The sequence below is a fragment of the Ptiloglossa arizonensis genome, chromosome 8, assembly GCF_051014685.1.
Source record: "Ptiloglossa arizonensis isolate GNS036 chromosome 8, iyPtiAriz1_principal, whole genome shotgun sequence".
Lineage (NCBI taxonomy): Eukaryota > Metazoa > Arthropoda > Insecta > Hymenoptera > Colletidae > Ptiloglossa > Ptiloglossa arizonensis.
The window spans coordinates 18,526,650-18,546,378 of NC_135055.1; the positions used below are offsets into that span (position 1 = coordinate 18,526,650).

Consider the following 19,729-nt stretch of genomic DNA (forward strand, 5'->3'; position numbering starts at 1 on the left):
ACTTTATAGTATATGAGATTAGGTCTCCTACATACGAAAAAACGAATTAATGCTCGTGGTGTACATTTATAAATGTTATATGTATAACAAACTATAATACTTTTCTAATTTTCCACGAATTTAACGAAGGTATTGTAAGAAAAAAAGCAAAAAAAAACGAAAAGTAATAAGAGTCCGATATATATTGCCCAAAAACTAATAGGATATTACTACATTAGTGTCTAGACATAAAACATTGATTATGACAATTACGATAATTGCTGCGACGAAACACTAATCAAGCCTATTTTGTGATTACATTTGTACCATCATGACTGTAAACTTACACAAATGTTGCAACGGGTTAACATATAAAGAGCCGGTGAATGCTATTTAATTATTCACAAGAATTATTGTTACTTTCTCATTTCTTGTTTTGAAAGGAAAGAAGGAACTACTACATAGTGTTATTTTCCTCTAGCATTTAATCTAAATTTCTGTCTTTAATTATGACTAACGAAATGAATGGAGAGACTTCAAATATTATAGTAATGGAGGGTCAAGATAATCTTGCGTCAAAAGTGAGTAATTTACAATTTTTGTATAATTGAAATAATATTTGTAGTATTAGTATTTGAAATTAAATTAATTTATAGGAATTGTTAATGGAACAATTAGAAATGAAATCTGAGAAATTTACGTCTCTACAACGAGAACTGATTCAATGTAAATTGCAAAGGGATCAATTCAAGTTAATGACAGAACAAATGCAAGAAAGATTTGTACAGCTAAAGAGACAAATAAACGATATACAAGAGTCAAAAGGGTAAGGAGTTATTTCCATAATATCTGAATTATGTACAAATATATTATTACAAATTTAAATTCATAGATGTTACAATCTGGAGGACTACTTTAAGACATTAGATCTATTAACAGAAGCACGGGAGCAAAATAAATGTTTAAGATTACAAGTGGAGACACTAAGACAAAAATTAGGAGATGCTCAAGGTGATGTTAAAGCATTGCGTGCAAATGGTACTCGAACTTGTACGGTATCGCAAGATGCTCTGTGTGCTCCTGCCATTCATCAAAGAGAAGAGATGATAGAACAGTTAGAGAAATTGAATATTAAGGTAACCTTAATTTATTCAAGCATAATAAATTTTATAATTTAATTAGTGTTTGTAAAGTTATTATGTTTGCAGCATACTCAATTGCAAACAGATTTACAGACAGTTTTAGATGAGAAGCATGAACTGGAAATGGAAAGAGATGCTTTTAAATGTAAAGCACACCGTTTAAACCATCAATTATCAAAAGCACTAAATGCATCTAAACCAGTGGATCTAGATGCCCTTATCAATGAGAATAGGTAAATAGCAGAAAGCTTTATTCACAAAATTTTTGTATAAGAGTAGATCATAACATTAGTATTTTTTAGGTATCTTCAAGAAAGATTGCAACAGTTACTGGCAGAGAAGGAACTAACAAGACAATCTCTTTCAAAATACAAAGTAACAATACATAATACGTACGATGTTCTAGGTATATTGCTTAATTACAATGTATTACCATACCTGATGACAGAATAATGACATTTTTAGAGTATGCTGGATAGCAAACGGGTAAAAGGATCTATAAAACTAGGTGCAAATACTGCTGCTGGTACCATTATGACTCATAAACAAGGTATGTCAGTATGTTTGTTGTATTTCAATAATTATTATACAACAGGATAAAAAAAAGTATCCATTTATTAGTAGAACAGTTGCTGCATCATGAAGCTCATGTACCACTTCAGAAATCTGCAGCTGCAATGTCTGACTTGCGATGTTTGTGCATAGCTCTGTTAGAAGCGCTAAACGATAAAACTTTAGCTTTGGCCCATCAAAAAAAAGCGAACAAGTCAGTAATGTGTACCTTAATTTTTATAATGTTTGAATAACAAACATTTTATTATATGCGTTAATTATAGAATATTGGCATTGAGAATATGTGAATTGGACAGTGCAGTAGAATCACCAACAATGAAATTATTGGAAGGCTATACAAGTTCAAATGTCGATGCAAGATGTAAGTAAAATTGTTCGTTGTAATCATATTTTTTCATGTATATATTCTTTGCTGTGCATTTATTAGGTGAGAAAGATTTTACTGAATTGGTACAGACGTCTGGTTATAGTGTAAACAATGTTGAAGGATGTAATGTCGTAACGTGCAATGCCAGTACACAAGACGATATTTCTTCTTCAGAAAGTCAAGTTATGCAACAATTACATTCCATACAAATGAATCTTCCGAAAAATTTGGGAGTTTTAGTTCAAAAAGCAATAAATAACCTAAAGGACAGCGATAAAGAAAAAATTTAAATTTACCTGAATGCAGAAATATCTAAAATCGACGTATTATCTTGTCACACTCGATGAATATTTAAAAACAGATTGTATTACCGTCGATGGATATTTTATTACGTTGTATGGTAACGTTTACAGTTTAATAGCCTAAAAAGAAGAATTTTTTGAACATTGTAGTAATCACGCATTACGGGAAAAGGAGATCAACGAACAAAGACGTTTGTAAATAATACTCATCTCGCTCATAAAGTTGGGTCTCCATAGTAAACGGGTTGACAATAGAATGACCGTACCATATGTCGTCGTTCTCGTAAGTACTTATCATGCAGAACCCAATTGAGTTGATTTAACCACGAATTGAATGTAACGCCTTCCTGAAGTTGCATCCAAGTTGTCTTGACCTTTCGTCTATTTACGTTAATCGGTCTTCTGAAAAGTTTGAAGCAGTTTTGTTTTTCTCTTTTCATGTTTGTTTCTCGTAGTTCTGCAGGAAATCGTTCGAAATTAATTTAAAAGATGTTACCGCGTCGATAATAATCTCTTTTTATCTTTATCGTATTGCGTAACTTTCTGTTTTCCTGGTGCATTGAAATTAGATTCGGTAATAACATTAGTTTGATTAATCGTGGCGATATACTTCTTTGATAGCTTTTGATTTCGTTGACGTTGTTGCTGCTGCCTTTTACGTGCTCGTTCCTTAGTGCGAATATTGCAAAATTATATAGAACCATCACAAATCTTTCGAAAATTTAATTAGTTACAGCGCATACCTGCTGAATGATCTTTTCTCGTTTTATATTTTCCAAATTTGCTAGTAGCTGTTGCTGCTTTTCGTATTCTACCTGTTTAAGTAATTGTCGATACTCCATGGTTTTTCTTTCTTTCCAAGCTTCAAAGGATATCTGTCTTACACTTCTTTGCTTTCTCGGTGGTCTTAAATGATTTTTCGATGTTGTGTAAACACAATATTAGTTCGTTAATATTCGTTTTAGAGTGAAATAGTAACCTATTGTCGCTGCAGAGTGTACGGGTTCCCTTAAGGGCAGCGTTGGTCTTGTTTCTCGATTTGTTGGATCGCTTAAAAGAATTATTCCAAATTTCAGTAACCTTCGTATTGTCTTGAACGTTTTTATGGTCAATAATTTGATGGTATTGCTGTAAAGATATTAGGATCTTTAAATATCGCATTGGAATGATTAACACGGATGGCTAATGCGTTAACAATAAGGATAATCGAGACACTTTACTTGAATAGAATTGTTTGAAACAATGTTTATGCTCTTATCGGTCGATTCATCCTCGCTGTCAATGTTCAAAGGTTGTTTACTGTTTCTGACAAAAAGGCTCTGTACACGCCAAATTTTTGAATTATTGCTCACGATGTGATCTCTCGTTGAGTCAATGTCTATGGAAGATCGACTTCTTTGACGTTTGTATTTGTACCGTCGCGATCTACGATGCGCAACAGTTGCCGATATATTCTGAAAATAAATGATAAAAATTCTGAGACTTGAAAGAGATCGATAGAGTACGTAAATTGTTACTATATAGAACGGACGAACCTGTTCGTTATCTTCTAGCGATTTTGTTTCATTTTCATCGCGCGCCGTGTCCTTTGATTCCAACAATTTTTTGAAATACCATTCTTCGTAAATCATTTGATGAAACTTGATCACCTGTTCTGCATTCGAATGCAAATATAATTTTTAAAATCGAAAGAGTATATCACAATCCGCCCCACTAACCGTTATCTTCTAGAGCTTCGTTTACTATTTGCTTTACGACATTTTCTAAATTTTGAACCGACACGCTTTGAGTTTTCATTCTGAAAATATCGGGAATCGACTAAACCAAATGGACGGGAATCGTCTAAATTGTTCAAATTTATCTTCGTTACATTTAAAGCTTTCGACTTATTTAATATCTATGCAAAATTGTACGCAATATTCAATCTATTGGTTTAGCAACATAGGACATATCTATGAAGCTTTGTAATCACGCAAAAATTTAACATTGCAAATTGTGACATAAAATGTCACAATAGCGATAGGTGGAGAACCGACGGATTGATGAATAAATCGAATGAATGAACTAAGAAGTAGATAATTCGAGTTGAAATAGTCGACACACAGATCGATTATTGTAACCACGTTTACGCTCTAATTGTTACAAATAAAGATAGAGAGGTAGATATATTTATCTCCATATAAGTAACAAAAATTAATTTATTATTATATATCTAATGGTATAATGCCACTTTTATTTGAGTGGAAAGAGTAATACGATATTTGTATTTCGTTACATGTAACTTATTAAAACAGAATTTATCTCGAATATTTCGAATTCTTTGTAACCTCGGGATACGTGTAAATCGAGTGCATAATACAGTACGCATTATTGCTAATTTCGAATATGTGCTATTATTGCTAATAGTAAACACATCCATAAATATGTATAATATGAAATATAAATAATAATTCTTGGCACACATAAGTACAAATAATGTAACGATCGAGCGTTTACGAGCTGCAAGAACACCCTCGAGTATTGGTTTCTTTGACGCAATACGCTATGAAGGAACAGTAAATAAATGGATGATAAATTTGTCGGAGAAAACGATGCAATTAAAAAATTTGTGGCGCATCGGTGTTTTATCGACGATATTCTTAAAACAAGAAACTGTCTTTGGAATGCGAAGTGTCGAGCGGTGCGTTCTGCAATCACTTCAAATTACTTTTTATCCAATCGGTATATTCGGTGACGCGCGTGTACACTCCCGGATATCCGGGCTCTCCGCATTTATTTCCAAAGGAAACGATACCGATTTGAATCCATCTGCCGTCGGCCCTGAGCATTAACGGTCCACCAGAATCACCTTGGCAAGCATCTTTACCACCTTGACTATAACCGGCGCAAAGAAAGTTACTTGTTATCGGTTGAAAGTAAGCCGCATTGCAATCTTCGTTTCTCCATACCGGAAGCACTGCTTGTCGCTGCACAGTACTTTCTTTGCCTCCTGTTAAAAAATACGTTTCGTTTGAAAACATGTCTTTACCCTTTGCTCGCGTGTCTTGCTTTACATAGTGAGTTCCATGAGATGATGAAATGGATCCAAACAATACCACGTTACTATATCAGGGTCGTTTTGGCAAGAGACCGTTTCCTGAATATCGACGGTAAAAGTGTAGAAATTTTGGAAAAACACAAAGACATCGTATTGTATGTATTGTTCTTTAAGAAAAAATTTAGTTTCAAAAACATGAAAACCAAAGTTTCATGACTAAAAAGTAGAAATGAACTTAACCTAGATGCAATAAGTATGGTTCGCATTTAATAAGGGTATCGTTTTACAGACTTTCCGAAATTAACTTAATAAGATCACTATATTTGTATGAAACTTCCTTGATTAGAACATCGTGTCAACGTAGTGGACCAATGAGATTTTCAACTTTGTCGTTTCAAAGAACATATTGAGAGACAGATGGCAGCAATGGCGTTAATGTTAGAACTGTTCGAGATCCTGAAATATGTTGGAATTTTTACGAGCAATATAACACAGGACAATCCTAATACAAATTAGGATAATGAGCATTATATTTGGATGCCGTCTCGTCATAAATATTCAAGATGAAATTTTAGTCACGCGATGAGCTTGGTTTACATTCAACTTTATCTTCTCATGGAACAGATGATATTTAATACCAGACCTAGACACCTTTGAAATACTATTTCAAATAACATGTTAACTTCTTCCATGAAATAACATAAAAAATAATAATCCTGTACTTCAAGTAATAAAGTTATCTATTATTTTAAGGAAATCAATATTCGTTTATATCCAGATAACGTTGTGGAAAATAAAAGAATGGAATATTATATGAAATAGTTACTTTTTTATTTCAAGTGAAATTTTCCCGGATCTAGTTTATACTCACACGTACCATAATAGGTGGTACCCCATCCGACTACGGTGGGTCTGGCGCCAGCGAATCGCTCGTTCCGGTAACGCGATTGTGGCATGCAAATCGGTATCACGTATGGCGATTTTCGTACGGGTCTGGTCAACTCAAGAACCGCGATGTCGTTGTAAAATCCAACCCGTGAGAATTTTGGGTGCGCATGAATTTGCTTGACCGCGTAGGTTTCAGGAGCAGACGGTTCATCGTCCCTTTCCAGATCTATGTCCCCGAGCCTCACGGTGAATTGTCTCGCCGCGAATCTGCGCAAACATTGAAAACCACTCTGTCTGCTTTCGAGTTGGTAACCGGACGAAATTTACTTACGAACGAGTAACTTACGGCCGTTGACGCTGATCGCGCGTACAATGAGCTGCGGTGAGAACGTGTCGCGGCCCGATCAGGGAACCCCCGCACCAGAATTCCGTGCGTTTAGAGCCGTGCAAAAATATTGCTGCCATCCAGGGCCAACGTCCCGGTAGAGCTTCCTCGCCGCCAACCACTCGATACTTACCCGAGTTTCGTACTCCGCATTCTGAGGAATGTAATGCGCGTCCATATCGGTTAATCTTGCCAAACAATTGAGTCGATTGACGTAAAAAAAGATCTAAGCGCTAAAGACTTAATTCTACGGAATAAAAGAAAACCAAAACGAACAAGTTCATTCACAAAACATCTGCAAACCGCTCAACGCCTTGTCGAGGTGTTATCGGGACATATATTGTTCTCTATGCTACACTGGCAATATTTATATTCCCTTCGTGACCAAAATTGATTATTGATTCTTCTTGACATTTACATCCTTTTCTATGTCAGTGACTCGATTATCCAGCCGGGACTCTCGCTGTTTATTGTTATCGTTTTCGTTACGTTTGCTATTACCCTCGTCATCCTGAATGAAATTATTGTCGACCGTGGCGATAGTCGGCTCGATGAAACCGTTTGACTCGTTAGGCGATAGGTCCGGTACTGGAACGGATCCTGCAGAAACAACAACACTAGGAGGACTGATCGTTGTCGATGATGGAACGGGGAACAGTGGAATTGGTCTGGGTGTCTGCGGCTTCGTTGGACGGATCGGTGGTCTCGGTGAGTGTACGCCGGATACGATTGCAGCGGCAGGAATTATGCCAGGTACGGTGCTGAAAAATCCATGCATCTTTGATTCTCATACGTTTGTTAGGTTCGCGCGTTTCGAGCGTAGTCTATCGGTAATTACCTCGGGCCGTCTGGTTTGTCGGACGAGGGGCAGCAAACGCCTGGTACGAATAAACTTTTAAAGCACAATGATTGCCTGAGTTTGGTCAGGTCCAGTAGAAGCTGAGGACAATTGCTCAGATCCTGACACTTTCCTGGGGCACCGTCGGCCGTCGTGCAGCCTGACGACACCGACGAGGATTCCTTCTCCCGATCGACGATGACTTCTGCGGACGATTGAGACGGAGACGGAGAGGAACGATCTGGATTAGGTGCGACGACTGGTGTCGCTCTCAAAGGCAGAGTTACTCCACGAACCAATGGTGCTATACTGTCCGTTACGTTGCGTCCTGAAAGTACAAAATATCGTTAAACGTTGGATATAAAAAATAATACGTTAAAATCTCCATTATGGGTAAAGGAGACCAGGATAATTCTTTTATCTTCTTCCTAAAAAACAATTACGATCGGTCAAATCACTGTTTTTAATGTTTGAAGTTTACTTCCGTTACATCGTAAATTTACGCTTTCTCCGCTATACTAATACAAACTGAACACTCGAAGTTATTGCTCGAAAGTAAACCGCAAGAATAATTCGTTTACATTTTATAGCAGTTCTTGCTTATGTAACCGGGAATACCCTGGTTTACTCTGTTATTAGAGAGTCAAGATTGTTAAGGGGATTTTTATCATTTAAGCGTGGTGACAGTAGATCCCTCCTGAATATGAGAGTCATTGAAATCGTACCTAGGATGTTTTTGGAAATAGTGTATATAGCCGATGGTAATTCCTTCGGCGGGTAATTCGAATTCTCCACGCCCCTGGTCATGTTGACGATGTAACTGCCAACAGTGTTCAGAGCGCCCAAAGTCTCGCTGATCGCGAGCAACGGGTCCGGTTCCACTCGTTGCTCCACTTTCGTTAGCTTCGCGTAAGGTCGTGTTTGCGTGTCCCTTCGAAAGATTCCTGTAGCTGATCTTCGTGGTCCGTCAACGACCACGGGCCACGCTTCCGTTTCGCTCCATCCACGAATCGGTGCCACGAAACCTGGAGAGCTCGTCATTCCATATCTCGTTGCTGGAAATATATACCGCGAACGCATACGTAACGTGTTCGTTACATATACGCGCATATAAGTACATACTAGACACAGACATATGTATCAATTCCTTCAGGATCGTTAACTATATAATCAAAACGCGATGGATTCAAGAATCGAAAACAACCACGAACGATGTTGACGAACCTTCAAGACATTGTACACTGGTTTTGAGAATCAAACTTGTTCATACTAGCGCAAACAGGTTCGAGTCGTTGCCAATCTATCAATCGAAAATCAAAGATTAATCTCGCTCTACAGTTTTGAATCGAATCGAATTTACTCGATAAACGGAGCAACTAACCTCTCTCTTATTGATTAAATACTACACATTTGTATTAGTATGAAAATGTAGTTTAGAAACCAGTATTTAGTATAGTATGCCCCTTACTTACGGTAACGATAGCGCGCAACTTCTTCGGTGTAAGACCAGCAACTCGTTAGCAAGCTCCATATCATGTACAATTCTGTAACATTCGTACATCGCACCACATATACTATTAATTTATTTCGAAAGCAAGGAGAATTAACCCAGTAATTAATAAGACGCTTGCAATAAAATATTTATAGTCAGAGATAACTAGTAACGCAGACAAAGCACGTGAACGCCATTGAGCAACGAGAAGGAAATACGCGGGAAAAGCATCCTCCGATCGAATCGAACGGATGATCGATCGTTCAATCACGCGTAATCGACCGAACAGGACTTCGAGTCACGACGCCCTCTAGCTACATCGCCTGAATTCGCACGAATGACCGATCGATCGATAAACAACGACCGATGGGCACTCTTAAATCGAACGACGATCATTATGCAATATTGTCAGCGGTTTACGTTGTAGAAGGTAGCTTTCGAATCTTCAGGGAAACGATCAACGATGACGTCGTTCGGAGGAACGTAAACTCGAAAGTTTTGCGAATCGCGTCGCTGGCGGTTGGTAAACGCGACCTTGCGAATGTGATGCGCCGCAATCTGCTCCCGTATCGACCTATTAACACGATTTCCCGAGTTTTACTTGTAAGCCTGAGCAAAATTGATAGGAAAAGCGTCTTGGAAGCGTACGAGAAGGTAACTCGATTCTTCGTGAAATCGAATTGGAAGTGTAACGGAGCTACGAGTGAAATTTCTCGCGTTTCACGTATCTACTGTTGCCGAGATTCTACGTACGCGTCGTTCGATACCGATTCGATTGAGAACGATTGCGAATTTTCAATGATTTCGTGTTCGTCGATATCTCGATTAACGTTTACCGACTTATAGGCTAACCTTTAAATATTTCGATGCGATAGGTATGCGTGGGCGTGGACCGAGCTCGATCGTATAAAAACCAGTTCCTCGTGAAACACGTGTCCGAAATCACATTGTTCCAAATTATGGACTACGATGATTGTTGAAACGTGACAACCGTTCTCGTTTGAAAGCAATGTACGCAATAACTTTCCTCTTGTTACTTTCGGCTTGCGGTGTATACGTACGATCGTTCGTCGCTTAGAATGGTTGTGACTCGCGTTTTCTTTTCTTTCGAGGGAGTAGTATCGATCGTTAGATCGCAACGGCACGATGTTGATTAAATGCATTTTTGGCACTTCACCCTACTCCTAAAAAAGTTAGGTCGATATAGTGAATGTATTTACTCTCGCAAAGGGTAGGAGGAGAACGAAGCTACGGAGTAGGCAGAAAGGGGTGACGAAGATGCAAACGTATTGTATTCGAAATAACGTGGCCCGCCGTTCAAGGAGGCCTTTTCGGAACGAGTTAACGTACACGGACTTCATCGACGGTGAAAGTTGCTCGACGAGAAAGCGCGCCTTTCTTCCGTTCACTGATTCATCGTCGATACTCACTCGACCGTTCCGCGTTGAGAAAAGAGCGAAAAATTGTTTGTCGTTCGGTCGTTCGACGAACACAAGAAACGTTCCGGGGTGATACTTGCATTTATATACCCCGCGCCGGGAAAACCGATCGTAAACACACGAGAACGAATTTCTCCGTCGATCGCCGCGCGTCAAGATGGACCTTTGCGCCTCTGCGGGAAATCGTGAATCGTCGACTATTTGAAATCGATATTACACAACGGTAGTACGGAAGTTTTAAATCGATATTATCTACTTGATCGAACTTCGACTCTTTAAAGTTTATTTTCGATCACTCTGTTCGATTTTCTTTCGTACGCAACGTAGTGCCTCGACTTGGGTAAGCGTCCACGTGAGCGCGTGCGCGTCATTCGGCCCGCATCGTGCGGGCTCAATGTCGCTCGCGATCCTTTGCAACCCTGTTCTGATTGATAACGTAACAGTTTTATCTGGACGAAAACCAACCACGAACACCAACGCGTTCTTCTATACTCTCATCAACAGGCACAAGAAACCTTGCAATTTTAATTCGCGATTAGGACTGGAGCATGTTTGAAACAAAGTACGACTTTTGAACTTTTCTGCGCGCGCAACCGTTTGAATTCAAAATGCAGCTGAACACAAGATCGATCGATAGACATTGCATTTAAATTATCGTCGATAGATCACTTACCGAAGAAGACAGTGGACGGCGACATCCTGCTGACAGAGTAAAAAAAAAGTCAACGATCCCTTGTCACAGACATTCCAGATACTTCTGCTGTCACCACACCTGATACCCGCGATGAGACACGCGGCGAACTATTTCAATAGAGTTGTCGCGTCCGCGAGAGTACCGGCGAATTGTTCATCGTCTATTGAGTCCCGACAGGGAGATAGAGATAGGGAAACGGATAGAGGGAGAGAGAGATGAAGGAGGGGAGGGGCTGGCACACGCGGGGGCGAGGTGGGACAAGGAGCAGGAGAGGGAGCTGATGAAAAAAAATTCAAGCGGAGGAAGAGACCGAATCGTGCAATAGTGGTTGCACAGGGCAAACCTCGGTCGCACGATGACTGTCCGTGAAAAGACCTCGACACACTTTGCTTTCGACGGACTTGTTCCCTCACTCTCTCCGCTTCTCTTTTCCTTCTCACCTTTCTTCCTCTGACAGGCGCCATCCCTGACTACGCTCGACCAAGGGAAAGTGTTCCCTACCATCGGTTACTCTTTTTCTTCCACTTTCCGATCATTTGTCGTGCGGTAACGCGCAACAACGCACTTACACGCGCAGAGTGAACTCGGCACTTCATTCACTGGCTGTTCAATTTCTTTCGACCGACGAGTCGCGCTCTCGTTGAAATGGATTATAATTAATGCACATGAATTGGAAAACCAAAGAAAGTACGAATATGGTCGGTACGAACACGTTATTATTTATAACGATGAACGTTTCAATTTTGGGTCTAGGTCTTCGGTAAAACTTATAGATATATAGACGCGAGGTCAAAAGTAAAATATAATAATATATACAAAAATTGTTGATAACTATAAATACATCATTTTTAGATTTATAATAAGACGAAATGTTTATTATTATAAATAGTATGCTTGTACTGGTTATTTTCGTATATATATATTTTTGTTATACAACCGGACACACGTCGATTGGAAAATGTTGCATCTGTTGCAAAAGTAGAAGACTCGCCGACGCGATCGTACGGGATTTAACGAAAAACTCTATTATGCCATAAATTTATTTATGCTGTAATAATCGTCGCTACACTGAAACGTGGTACGTGTGCTTCACGTATGAACGCAGACTCCATCGTCGATAGATATACAATTCTTATGGAATTCAATATACAAATTCAGTCATATCCTTGCAGAATATGTACGTGTTTCTATGAAGAATCGGTTAAAGGTACACGATATAACTGCGAGTGACTATACGATACCTTAATGTCCTACAAGAATATGTCCATCGATGTAAACGAATGCGCGTTATTATCGTTCGGAATAAGTTGCAGTAACGATTCATAGAACGCATCGTACAAATCTAATTCATTTCGTCATGCAAACGAGACGAAACGAAACGAATAAAATGTTCGTTCTGCGTCGGGCGTCCCTCTTTAGGATCTCTAACCATGTGATCGTTATCTATTAACAACTGTACAAACATCTATTACAGTTCGGTATTGTGTGTACCGTGCGTTGTACGCGTTGCATGCATTCCGCAGAGGGTGCGCATGAGAAATTAATAAATACGTGCCTTTAAACACATTTCACGGTGGGCGCTGTAAAAGTCTTTAGTACCACTTTCGATCTGTGCCCGTGAAATGTACAAAAAAAAAAAATTAAGAGGACAAAATGCCGTTTTGATTCATTTGAATCGTATAATCTCAAAAATTGAATATTTTCAAGTGTCCTCGTGATCGCTACGATTATATGAGAAATACGCGCGACGATTAAAAATCTATTCGGTATGAAATCGAAATGCAACGTATAAGAGGGAGACCAGAGGGGATTTCTAACGCGTACGTATACATTTCGTTCTTCGATAAAAAAAATTATTCGCATCTTGCAGATCAAAAAGTTCTCAAACGTCGCGTGTAAATGATACAACCGAGACTGCGCGTACGATAAACTGCTGTGGATAGTTAAATTTGATTTTTAATCAAGAATGTAGGTAGTAATTCGGTGTGTTGTTTGTGTAGGTGTGGGAGAGTGTGTCTGTGTGTATTGTGCACACGCACACGTCTTAAACGTATTAGTATTGAACTCGTTAATCGTTACAGTAGCCTGTATCGGAGCGACAAGATCAATATTTTCTCATGCTTGGCATGGATGATTTATACGGATCGAAGCGATCGTATGACGGCGTTGTCCCGGGTGTCGTTAATCCCATAGACTGGAGAGGACTTTGGTACGTCGGTGGTACTGGATGTCGCAATGTATTTCCCATGCTGCTTGAATTGCTCCATCTGAAATTAATTTATTCCTTCACCTTGCGTTTTCGGTCGGAATAGTTCGTTGGAAAAATATAGAAAAGACATGGTTACATACCTGTTTACACTTTCCGAGGACCTGGAACTCCAGCTGGATGGTTCGTTTCGAGGGTCTCGAGTTCCGCTACTTGGTACAGAATTAAATGACTTTGTAGACGGTGGTCCGGAGTGCCAGCTACTGGTTGTTCTGTTGCTTTCCACGTAGCGACTATCACCTGTATACGTACGCGCGTATTTGAATATTAAAAAACGTTACTCGGTATGGAAAGAATTTTAAAACAAACACATTGACCGCCATCCAGATTTTTGTAAGATATCCCGCGACACTGTAGTATTTTGTGTACAATTTTTATAAAATCAATGTCAATTAAAGTTAATATACACATAGCGGTCAATGTGTTACGATGTATCATTGTACTAACGTGGCGTACTGGAACCGGTAGGTTTGAAACTTTCACCGTATCGTGTATGACTATCCCTAGAGCTTCTATGCGTTTCTGGTTCGGAACGTCGAACTTCACGCTCGCGAGTATAAGTGGTCGTACTTGGGCGTTCATACCTGCTGAAAATCCCGACGAGGATCGTTTGATCGTATTCAACGAAATCGATTGTTTGTCAATGTGTAACGTTAAATTGATTTGTAATTTACCTTTCTTTCACTTGTCGAGGATCGATGGACGACGTTGTGGTGCTAAGAGGTTCTCGGCGGACTATCACTTCCCTTCCACGGGATACTTCGGTAAAGCTTTCTGGACGACTACTTCGCGAAGTAAAGTCACTGCTGCGTTTGAATTCTTTCTTCAATCCCAAATCTTGAGCAGATCTATAACGCATTAATAAGTAAGCAAACGAAGCGACGAACAAATTAATAAATTAAATTACCCTAACGACGTTCTTACCTACTAGATTCGTAACGAGCAGGTGGTGATGTGTCTAATCGTCTGTCCGAAACACGATCCAAAATTTCACCACGCCGATCGCTCACTCGCTCCGGAGTGTGTCTTCGACTATGTTCCGTGGTCATGCGCTTTCTATCTGGTTCTACGTACATGTCTCTTGGATCTCTTCTGTCGCTGGACGATCGTTTAATCGATGGTGGCGGTGGAGCCCGTCTACTCTCTTCGAGTCGCATCTGTTGTCTTTTCAGCTCCAACCTTTCTCGCTCTAGTTTCTCTCTTTCGAGTTTCTGACGTTCTCGCTCGAGCCGAAGCAACTCGGCCTTCTCTTGTTCGATTCTTTCCCTCTCCCTCCGTAATTTTTCACGTTCTCTTTCCAAACGTGCAGCCTCTTCCCTTTGTCTGCGCTCTATTTCCCTCTGTCGCTCCATATCCTCCCGCCTCCTTCGTTCTTCCTCGCGAAGCATTCTCTCTCTTTCTCGTAATCTTTGCCTCTCCCGTTCCTCCTGAAAATACGCCCGACTTCGTAATCGTTCTCCTTGTTTTGACGGATGGATCATGGAAAAGTCCAGTTTACCCTGATCTTTGCGAATGTGAGCACGTCGTCGCGTCTACGCCGTTCGCGGCTACGAGATCGCGTATGAGATCGATGGTGATCCCAGGAACGGATTCTCTTCTCGTCGCGCCTTCCTTTCTCGCCCTCTGGCTTTTTGCTGGTCGACTTGGTTGATCGGGAATCAGATTCCTTGGAAGCTTCGTCTTTCTTCTCCTGCACCTCCGCTTTCTTGTTTTCACCACCCTCGCTTTTCTCGTCCGATTTTTTCGCTATCGCACATTTAAATGTTTCTTTTATAAATTCATCGATACTGTTTTCGCGTTGCTAAACTTGTTCGATAAAGACTCACTTGTTTCTGATCCTTTATCCTCGATTTCTTTTTTCGTTTCTTTATCTTTCCGATCGCTTACGTCGTGATTATCCTTTGCCTTGTCCTTCTCTTCTTTCTTCTCCGATTTTCCATTCGTTGTGTCTCGTTTCCGCATATGACTTTGTTGTGTATCTCCTTTCGCCTTTAAACGAAAATAAGCACTTCGTGAAAGAGCACATATGAAATGCTTAAAAGAATAGGAATATTATTGGTTTCGTCGTACCTACCTTTTCTACGGATATTACACGCCCGTGAAGTTCCGTTCGATGTAGATGCTGTATACATTTCGCAGCATCTTCGCTCGTGGACATAGTAACATATCCGTAACATCTTGCACCCGGTGTTCTTGCGTTTGTAACCACTTTGGCACCTATCACTTTCCCGTATTTCGAGAATATTTGTTTCAGGTCTGTCGCGCGAGTACTCGAAGACAATCCAGATACCCATAAATTTCTACTACTTGCATTAACAGGACTAACTTGCGAGGTCTTCTTGTCTACGACAACAAAGTATAAATGAATGTAATAAAAAATAGGATTATACACTTGAACGTTCAATTGTAATCACTAGACAACAGATTCAAATACATTTGTATCAATAACTCAAGTAGTTACCTTTATCTTCCCTTTTTTGACTCTTGTTACTAGACTCCACACTGAAAATAATTATTCGTTTTCATTACATCTACAAATCATTTAAAAAATCCTTATTACGTACAAAAGGTAATACTTTAAAAACTATGGCTTTTTGAGGCTTAATAAGTACCTCTGTAACTATGTTAAGCATATAAATTTGGCTAGCAACTTTTTCATTTTCAGTAACCATAATAACAATAGTAATAGTAATAATAGTAGCAGCAGCAGCGGCAGCAGCAGCAGCAGCAGTGGTAGTAATAACAGTAATAATAATAATAATAATAATTAGACACGATTGCGCTCTGGCGTTCACTTGTACATCGTTGTTACACAATACTGTTACCAGTTTGCTTAAGTTACTATTATGCATGTTTTCACTGTGGTCTGCATCCAGTTTTCATCACTCGTGTGTAAAAAGTATGTCCGTGTGGGAACGTTTGTATTGCGTATCCCTCAACACAAGTTTTCCAGAAAGGGAGCATCATCTCTTCGCAGTTCTTCCGGGAGGGCACTTCTTGTAAAGTTGGAACGAGTATCGACACATACGCGAGATATGGAGTAGCAGTATCTCCGGTGAACAATAAGATTGCTTCTTGTCGCGTTAGGGCTTAACCGCAGTCTGCCGAGTGTATAATTTACCTCAAGATACTAATAGTCTTGCTATCATGCTCGATGAAACTGCTGTTTGTTTTACAAACGAATATCTTCGTCAGATAGAGAAGGCAGCACATGAAACTTTCATGGGTAATCGTAGAGTGTGTAACACCTTTGAAAAATATTCGTTTACGAATAGGAGCGGTATAAGACTCGGTTTGACTTAAGTTTGCTAGCCAATTTCTCGATTTCTTAACATACTTTCCAGAGTTAAGAATTACAGCCTAAACGTACGAGCGGAAAGAAACTTCGTATGCGATTGAAAAAAATGGAATAAAGTAATCTTGCGTGCGACTTTGACGAATAATTTCATCTTGGTAATCCATCGTCCGACAGTATTTTTTATCCTGATGGTATTTGTATGCGGCAGAAGAGAGCATCGCTAGCATAGAGTTGTGTGACATTTCGTTGTCGTACCCACTGTGAACCGTTTAGCAATGAGAGACCAACCTCTTGCTTCCGTCTCCACCGTCCTGCTTGTTCTTCGTCCCGACGTTTGCACCTGACGTCGTCCCTTCCTTGCTGTTGGCACCGGCTTCTGCTCTACTGCTCCCTTTAGACTCTCCCTTCTTGTTCTCTTCCACTTTCTTCTTCTCTCCTCCATCTGCAGAGACAATCAAGGTAGCATAGTCACTTTCTGCGAGGCCAGATTTCTTCTCCCTCCCTAACACTCCTGCTTAGTGGCCTGTATTTCCTGCATGGAACTTTTCCGAGCCACTAACAGATTGCGCAGTGAATTATGATGAAGATCGCATGATCGCAAGATCACAAATTCGCTCTTCAATGTACGTTCCATAGTGACCCTACTTTATTTTTTTCTCTCTATTATGACTGAAAGTTACCTTTGTACCTTTGCACACCAGACTCTGAATCGAGGCCTGAATCAAGAGAAACTAGTGGAAGGAGGGGCGAAGTGCCAGTTGGACTGGGGTGCGGTGCAGTGGAGGAAGAGGTAGCGAGAGAAGATGAAGAGTAGGGGAAGGAAGACACATATACGATATTATGTCAATAATTATGAATTTTGCGATAGCAAAATTCCCGTGCGGGAAGAATTTGTCAAAATATATGCGGCTGTTTCAAGTCCATGATTCACATGGTTCGAAGATATTGATTTCTCCGCTGTGACGAACAACGTCGCATCATTAACTGTATACGGGGTAGATTCGTGGCTTGACATACACTTGAGTCTTCTTGTATCCAGATAATTTGGAGGCAGTATGATCCAACGATGCTCTATGCGGTTAGGTAGAATTAATGTAACTGTATATCAAACTCTAGCGTTAACTAACTTATAGACTAGCGCTTATGGGATAGATTTTTTTTTTTATAGAACATGGTTGACAACAACAGCGCAAGGACGATGACGGATGTATGTTTCATTCTGGGTGAAACCTCGTCGATCGTCGTGCCATAACAGTTTGTAGGTAAATCATTGCATGCCATGTCCATGTGACAAGCGGTTGCATAGCATCCTGTATGCGTACTTGTTCAGACATACAGAGCTCGAAGAACGGACGTAAGATGAAGCACGATGTACAACTTTGTAGACAGATTCGGCACGCACGGTTGTGGTTCTGGATAGATGAGGTGTAACACACGCAGAGAAACAAGTCCCTTGGTCTTGATGCCGTAGATTTAAGTAACTTACTCGTGACCACAAATAAAAGTACTGCTATATCTATTCCTTGAAATCTTACATCTAAATATACTACGCGATTTAATGCGTCGTAAAACTTACCCTTGTGTCTATCGTGAGACTCTGTCTGCAATGTAACAGAAGTATTTCATTAATAATATCCACATTCTGTAAACATTTAAGTCATGATTTAAATAATTTCTTTACCTCCTCGGCAAGGAGATTTTCTTCATCTTCTCCAATAGTTAGATTAATTGAATCTTCATTATCGATGCCATTAGCTTCAACAGTTGAAGCTGAATTAGTTTGAGTTACTACAATTGCAGCTTCAGACTCTACTTTTTTTTCAACAACCTGCGTATTTTCAGTTGCGACTTTAATCAAATGAATTTTAGGTTCCTGCTTGCAGTCTGTTTCTTTAGTAGTGTTATTTTGAACTTCACTCTGAGGTTCCTAAAATAATCCTTCTTTTATTGTGTGGTGTAAGACTCTGAACATTTGTACAATTATATACATATATATGTTTTAACTATCTTTTAGAATTTTTAGAAATGCATAAATTGTGTCTACCTCTATCTTAGGTGCCATTGTTTCCTTTTCTATGGTAAGCTTTGTTTCTATTTTCACCTTCGTTTCGTTATTATCTGGCCCCTCTGTCGCTTCTTCTTTTTGACTTTCTAACGTTTCGGGAGACTCGTCTTGATTTGTCACACCCGTTACTACAATTAAAATAGAACGCAATGGAATTGGACAATTACAAATACTATGTAATACTGAACCAATGCATTACATAAAAAAACCTACCGCTATTTTTTCTTGGACTAACTTTGCATACTCCACCGCATGGTATGATCAAGTATTCGTCAGGATTTTCTCCTTCGTCAGATATAGACTTTGCATATAAGAATAATAATTGAATTACTATGATCATGAACAATCAGAATTTCTTAAGTAAGATTGTTACATTATAAATTAGTTTTATTAGACCGATATAAATAATTACGCTTGTTAAAAGTTAATGTTTCTAAAATAAAAATAAATATTGTACGAATTCTTTGAAAATTAATTCTTCTCTATTATATACGGTAACTATCTCAGCAATAAACTATCAGCGAGATCAATAGGGTTAAAATGGCGACAAAACAGCGAACCACATTATTACTGAAAACTTTAGAGAAAATATTTAAAGTAGTAAGAAAATTTACTTTGGAGAGACGCTCGAGGAGTGCCGCTTTATTGCCAGTCTTATCTAGTCCGCGCCGCTCGAGTTCTGTTTTTAGATCTATAACTCGAAGTTCGGTTAGCTTTTTTCCTTCGACATCGGCCATTATTCTTGTGCAAAAAGTGTCCGACACAAGGCACGCTTATGCTTCAAAATTTTACCACTCCCGCACGCACGAGATTGTGAATTAATCCTCGTGCATATACTCAAAAGGATAATGAAATCACAGTACGGAAAAAGAAGAATTAGAAAACCTCCCGAAATAACGAAGGCAAACACACTACAACGCACTTCGAAACAAACTATCCATCGCAGTCGCCATTCAACGGAAAT

The 19,729-nt window shown here is 39.5% G+C and overlaps 4 protein-coding genes and 1 long non-coding RNA gene across 10 annotated transcripts; 2 read left to right on the forward strand and 3 right to left on the reverse strand.

Annotated features, from left to right (window-relative positions):
• The first annotated feature begins 30 nt into the window (after positions 1 to 30).
• On the forward strand, positions 31 to 5,416 carry LOC143150724 (coiled-coil domain-containing protein 149-like). Of its 2 annotated transcripts, none has more exons than XM_076319174.1 (9): positions 31 to 560; positions 636 to 805; positions 872 to 1,115; positions 1,188 to 1,354; positions 1,424 to 1,496; positions 1,587 to 1,671; positions 1,746 to 1,887; positions 1,958 to 2,055; positions 2,122 to 5,416. In XM_076319174.1, the coding sequence occupies exons 1-9, from the start codon at positions 489 to 491 to the stop codon at positions 2,349 to 2,351; spliced, it is 1,281 nt and encodes a 426-aa protein (XP_076175289.1). In that variant the 5' UTR covers positions 31 to 488; the 3' UTR covers positions 2,352 to 5,416. The 2 variants fall into 2 exon arrangements, with proteins under 2 accessions (XP_076175289.1, XP_076175288.1); XM_076319173.1 differs by having other exon boundaries at positions 1,743 to 1,887; positions 2,122 to 5,415.
• On the reverse strand, positions 2,856 to 4,188 carry LOC143150688 (uncharacterized). The gene is made up of 6 exons (XM_076319136.1): positions 4,082 to 4,188; positions 3,899 to 4,017; positions 3,584 to 3,817; positions 3,343 to 3,491; positions 3,107 to 3,269; positions 2,856 to 3,032 (listed from the first exon to the last, which is right to left on the reverse strand). The coding sequence occupies exons 1-6, from the start codon at positions 4,158 to 4,160 to the stop codon at positions 2,856 to 2,858; spliced, it is 921 nt and encodes a 306-aa protein (XP_076175251.1). The 5' UTR covers positions 4,161 to 4,188.
• LOC143150722 (proclotting enzyme) lies at positions 4,574 to 11,309 on the reverse strand. Of its 4 annotated transcripts, none has more exons than XM_076319169.1 (8): positions 11,116 to 11,309; positions 8,984 to 9,055; positions 8,237 to 8,566; positions 7,512 to 7,839; positions 7,175 to 7,434; positions 6,635 to 6,827; positions 6,278 to 6,555; positions 4,574 to 5,352 (listed from the first exon to the last, which is right to left on the reverse strand). In XM_076319169.1, the coding sequence occupies exons 1-8, from the start codon at positions 11,138 to 11,140 to the stop codon at positions 5,057 to 5,059; spliced, it is 1,782 nt and encodes a 593-aa protein (XP_076175284.1). In that variant the 5' UTR covers positions 11,141 to 11,309; the 3' UTR covers positions 4,574 to 5,056. The 4 variants fall into 4 exon arrangements, with proteins under 4 accessions (XP_076175284.1, XP_076175286.1, XP_076175285.1 ...); XM_076319171.1 differs by lacking the exon at positions 11,116 to 11,309 and adding an exon at positions 10,354 to 10,574 and having other exon boundaries at positions 4,576 to 5,352; XM_076319170.1 differs by lacking the exon at positions 11,116 to 11,309 and adding an exon at positions 9,856 to 10,040 and having other exon boundaries at positions 4,576 to 5,352.
• Positions 5,425 to 6,197, forward strand: LOC143150726 (uncharacterized). Its single transcript, XR_012993140.1, has 2 exons — positions 5,425 to 5,555; positions 5,690 to 6,197. It is a non-coding gene; the product is annotated as an uncharacterized LOC143150726 (long non-coding RNA).
• Positions 11,310 to 12,162: 853 nt separating the features above from the next.
• On the reverse strand, positions 12,163 to 19,713 carry LOC143150208 (uncharacterized). Of its 2 annotated transcripts, none has more exons than XM_076318310.1 (15): positions 19,380 to 19,713; positions 18,979 to 19,066; positions 18,745 to 18,893; positions 18,382 to 18,627; positions 18,277 to 18,301; positions 16,989 to 17,142; positions 15,864 to 15,904; positions 15,477 to 15,745; positions 15,229 to 15,391; positions 14,901 to 15,148; positions 14,327 to 14,829; positions 14,077 to 14,250; positions 13,850 to 13,986; positions 13,486 to 13,642; positions 12,163 to 13,403 (listed from the first exon to the last, which is right to left on the reverse strand). In XM_076318310.1, the coding sequence occupies exons 1-15, from the start codon at positions 19,500 to 19,502 to the stop codon at positions 13,241 to 13,243; spliced, it is 2,640 nt and encodes an 879-aa protein (XP_076174425.1). In that variant the 5' UTR covers positions 19,503 to 19,713; the 3' UTR covers positions 12,163 to 13,240. The 2 variants fall into 2 exon arrangements, with proteins under 2 accessions (XP_076174425.1, XP_076174424.1); XM_076318309.1 differs by having other exon boundaries at positions 13,850 to 13,989.
• Positions 19,714 to 19,729: the final 16 nt, after the last annotated feature.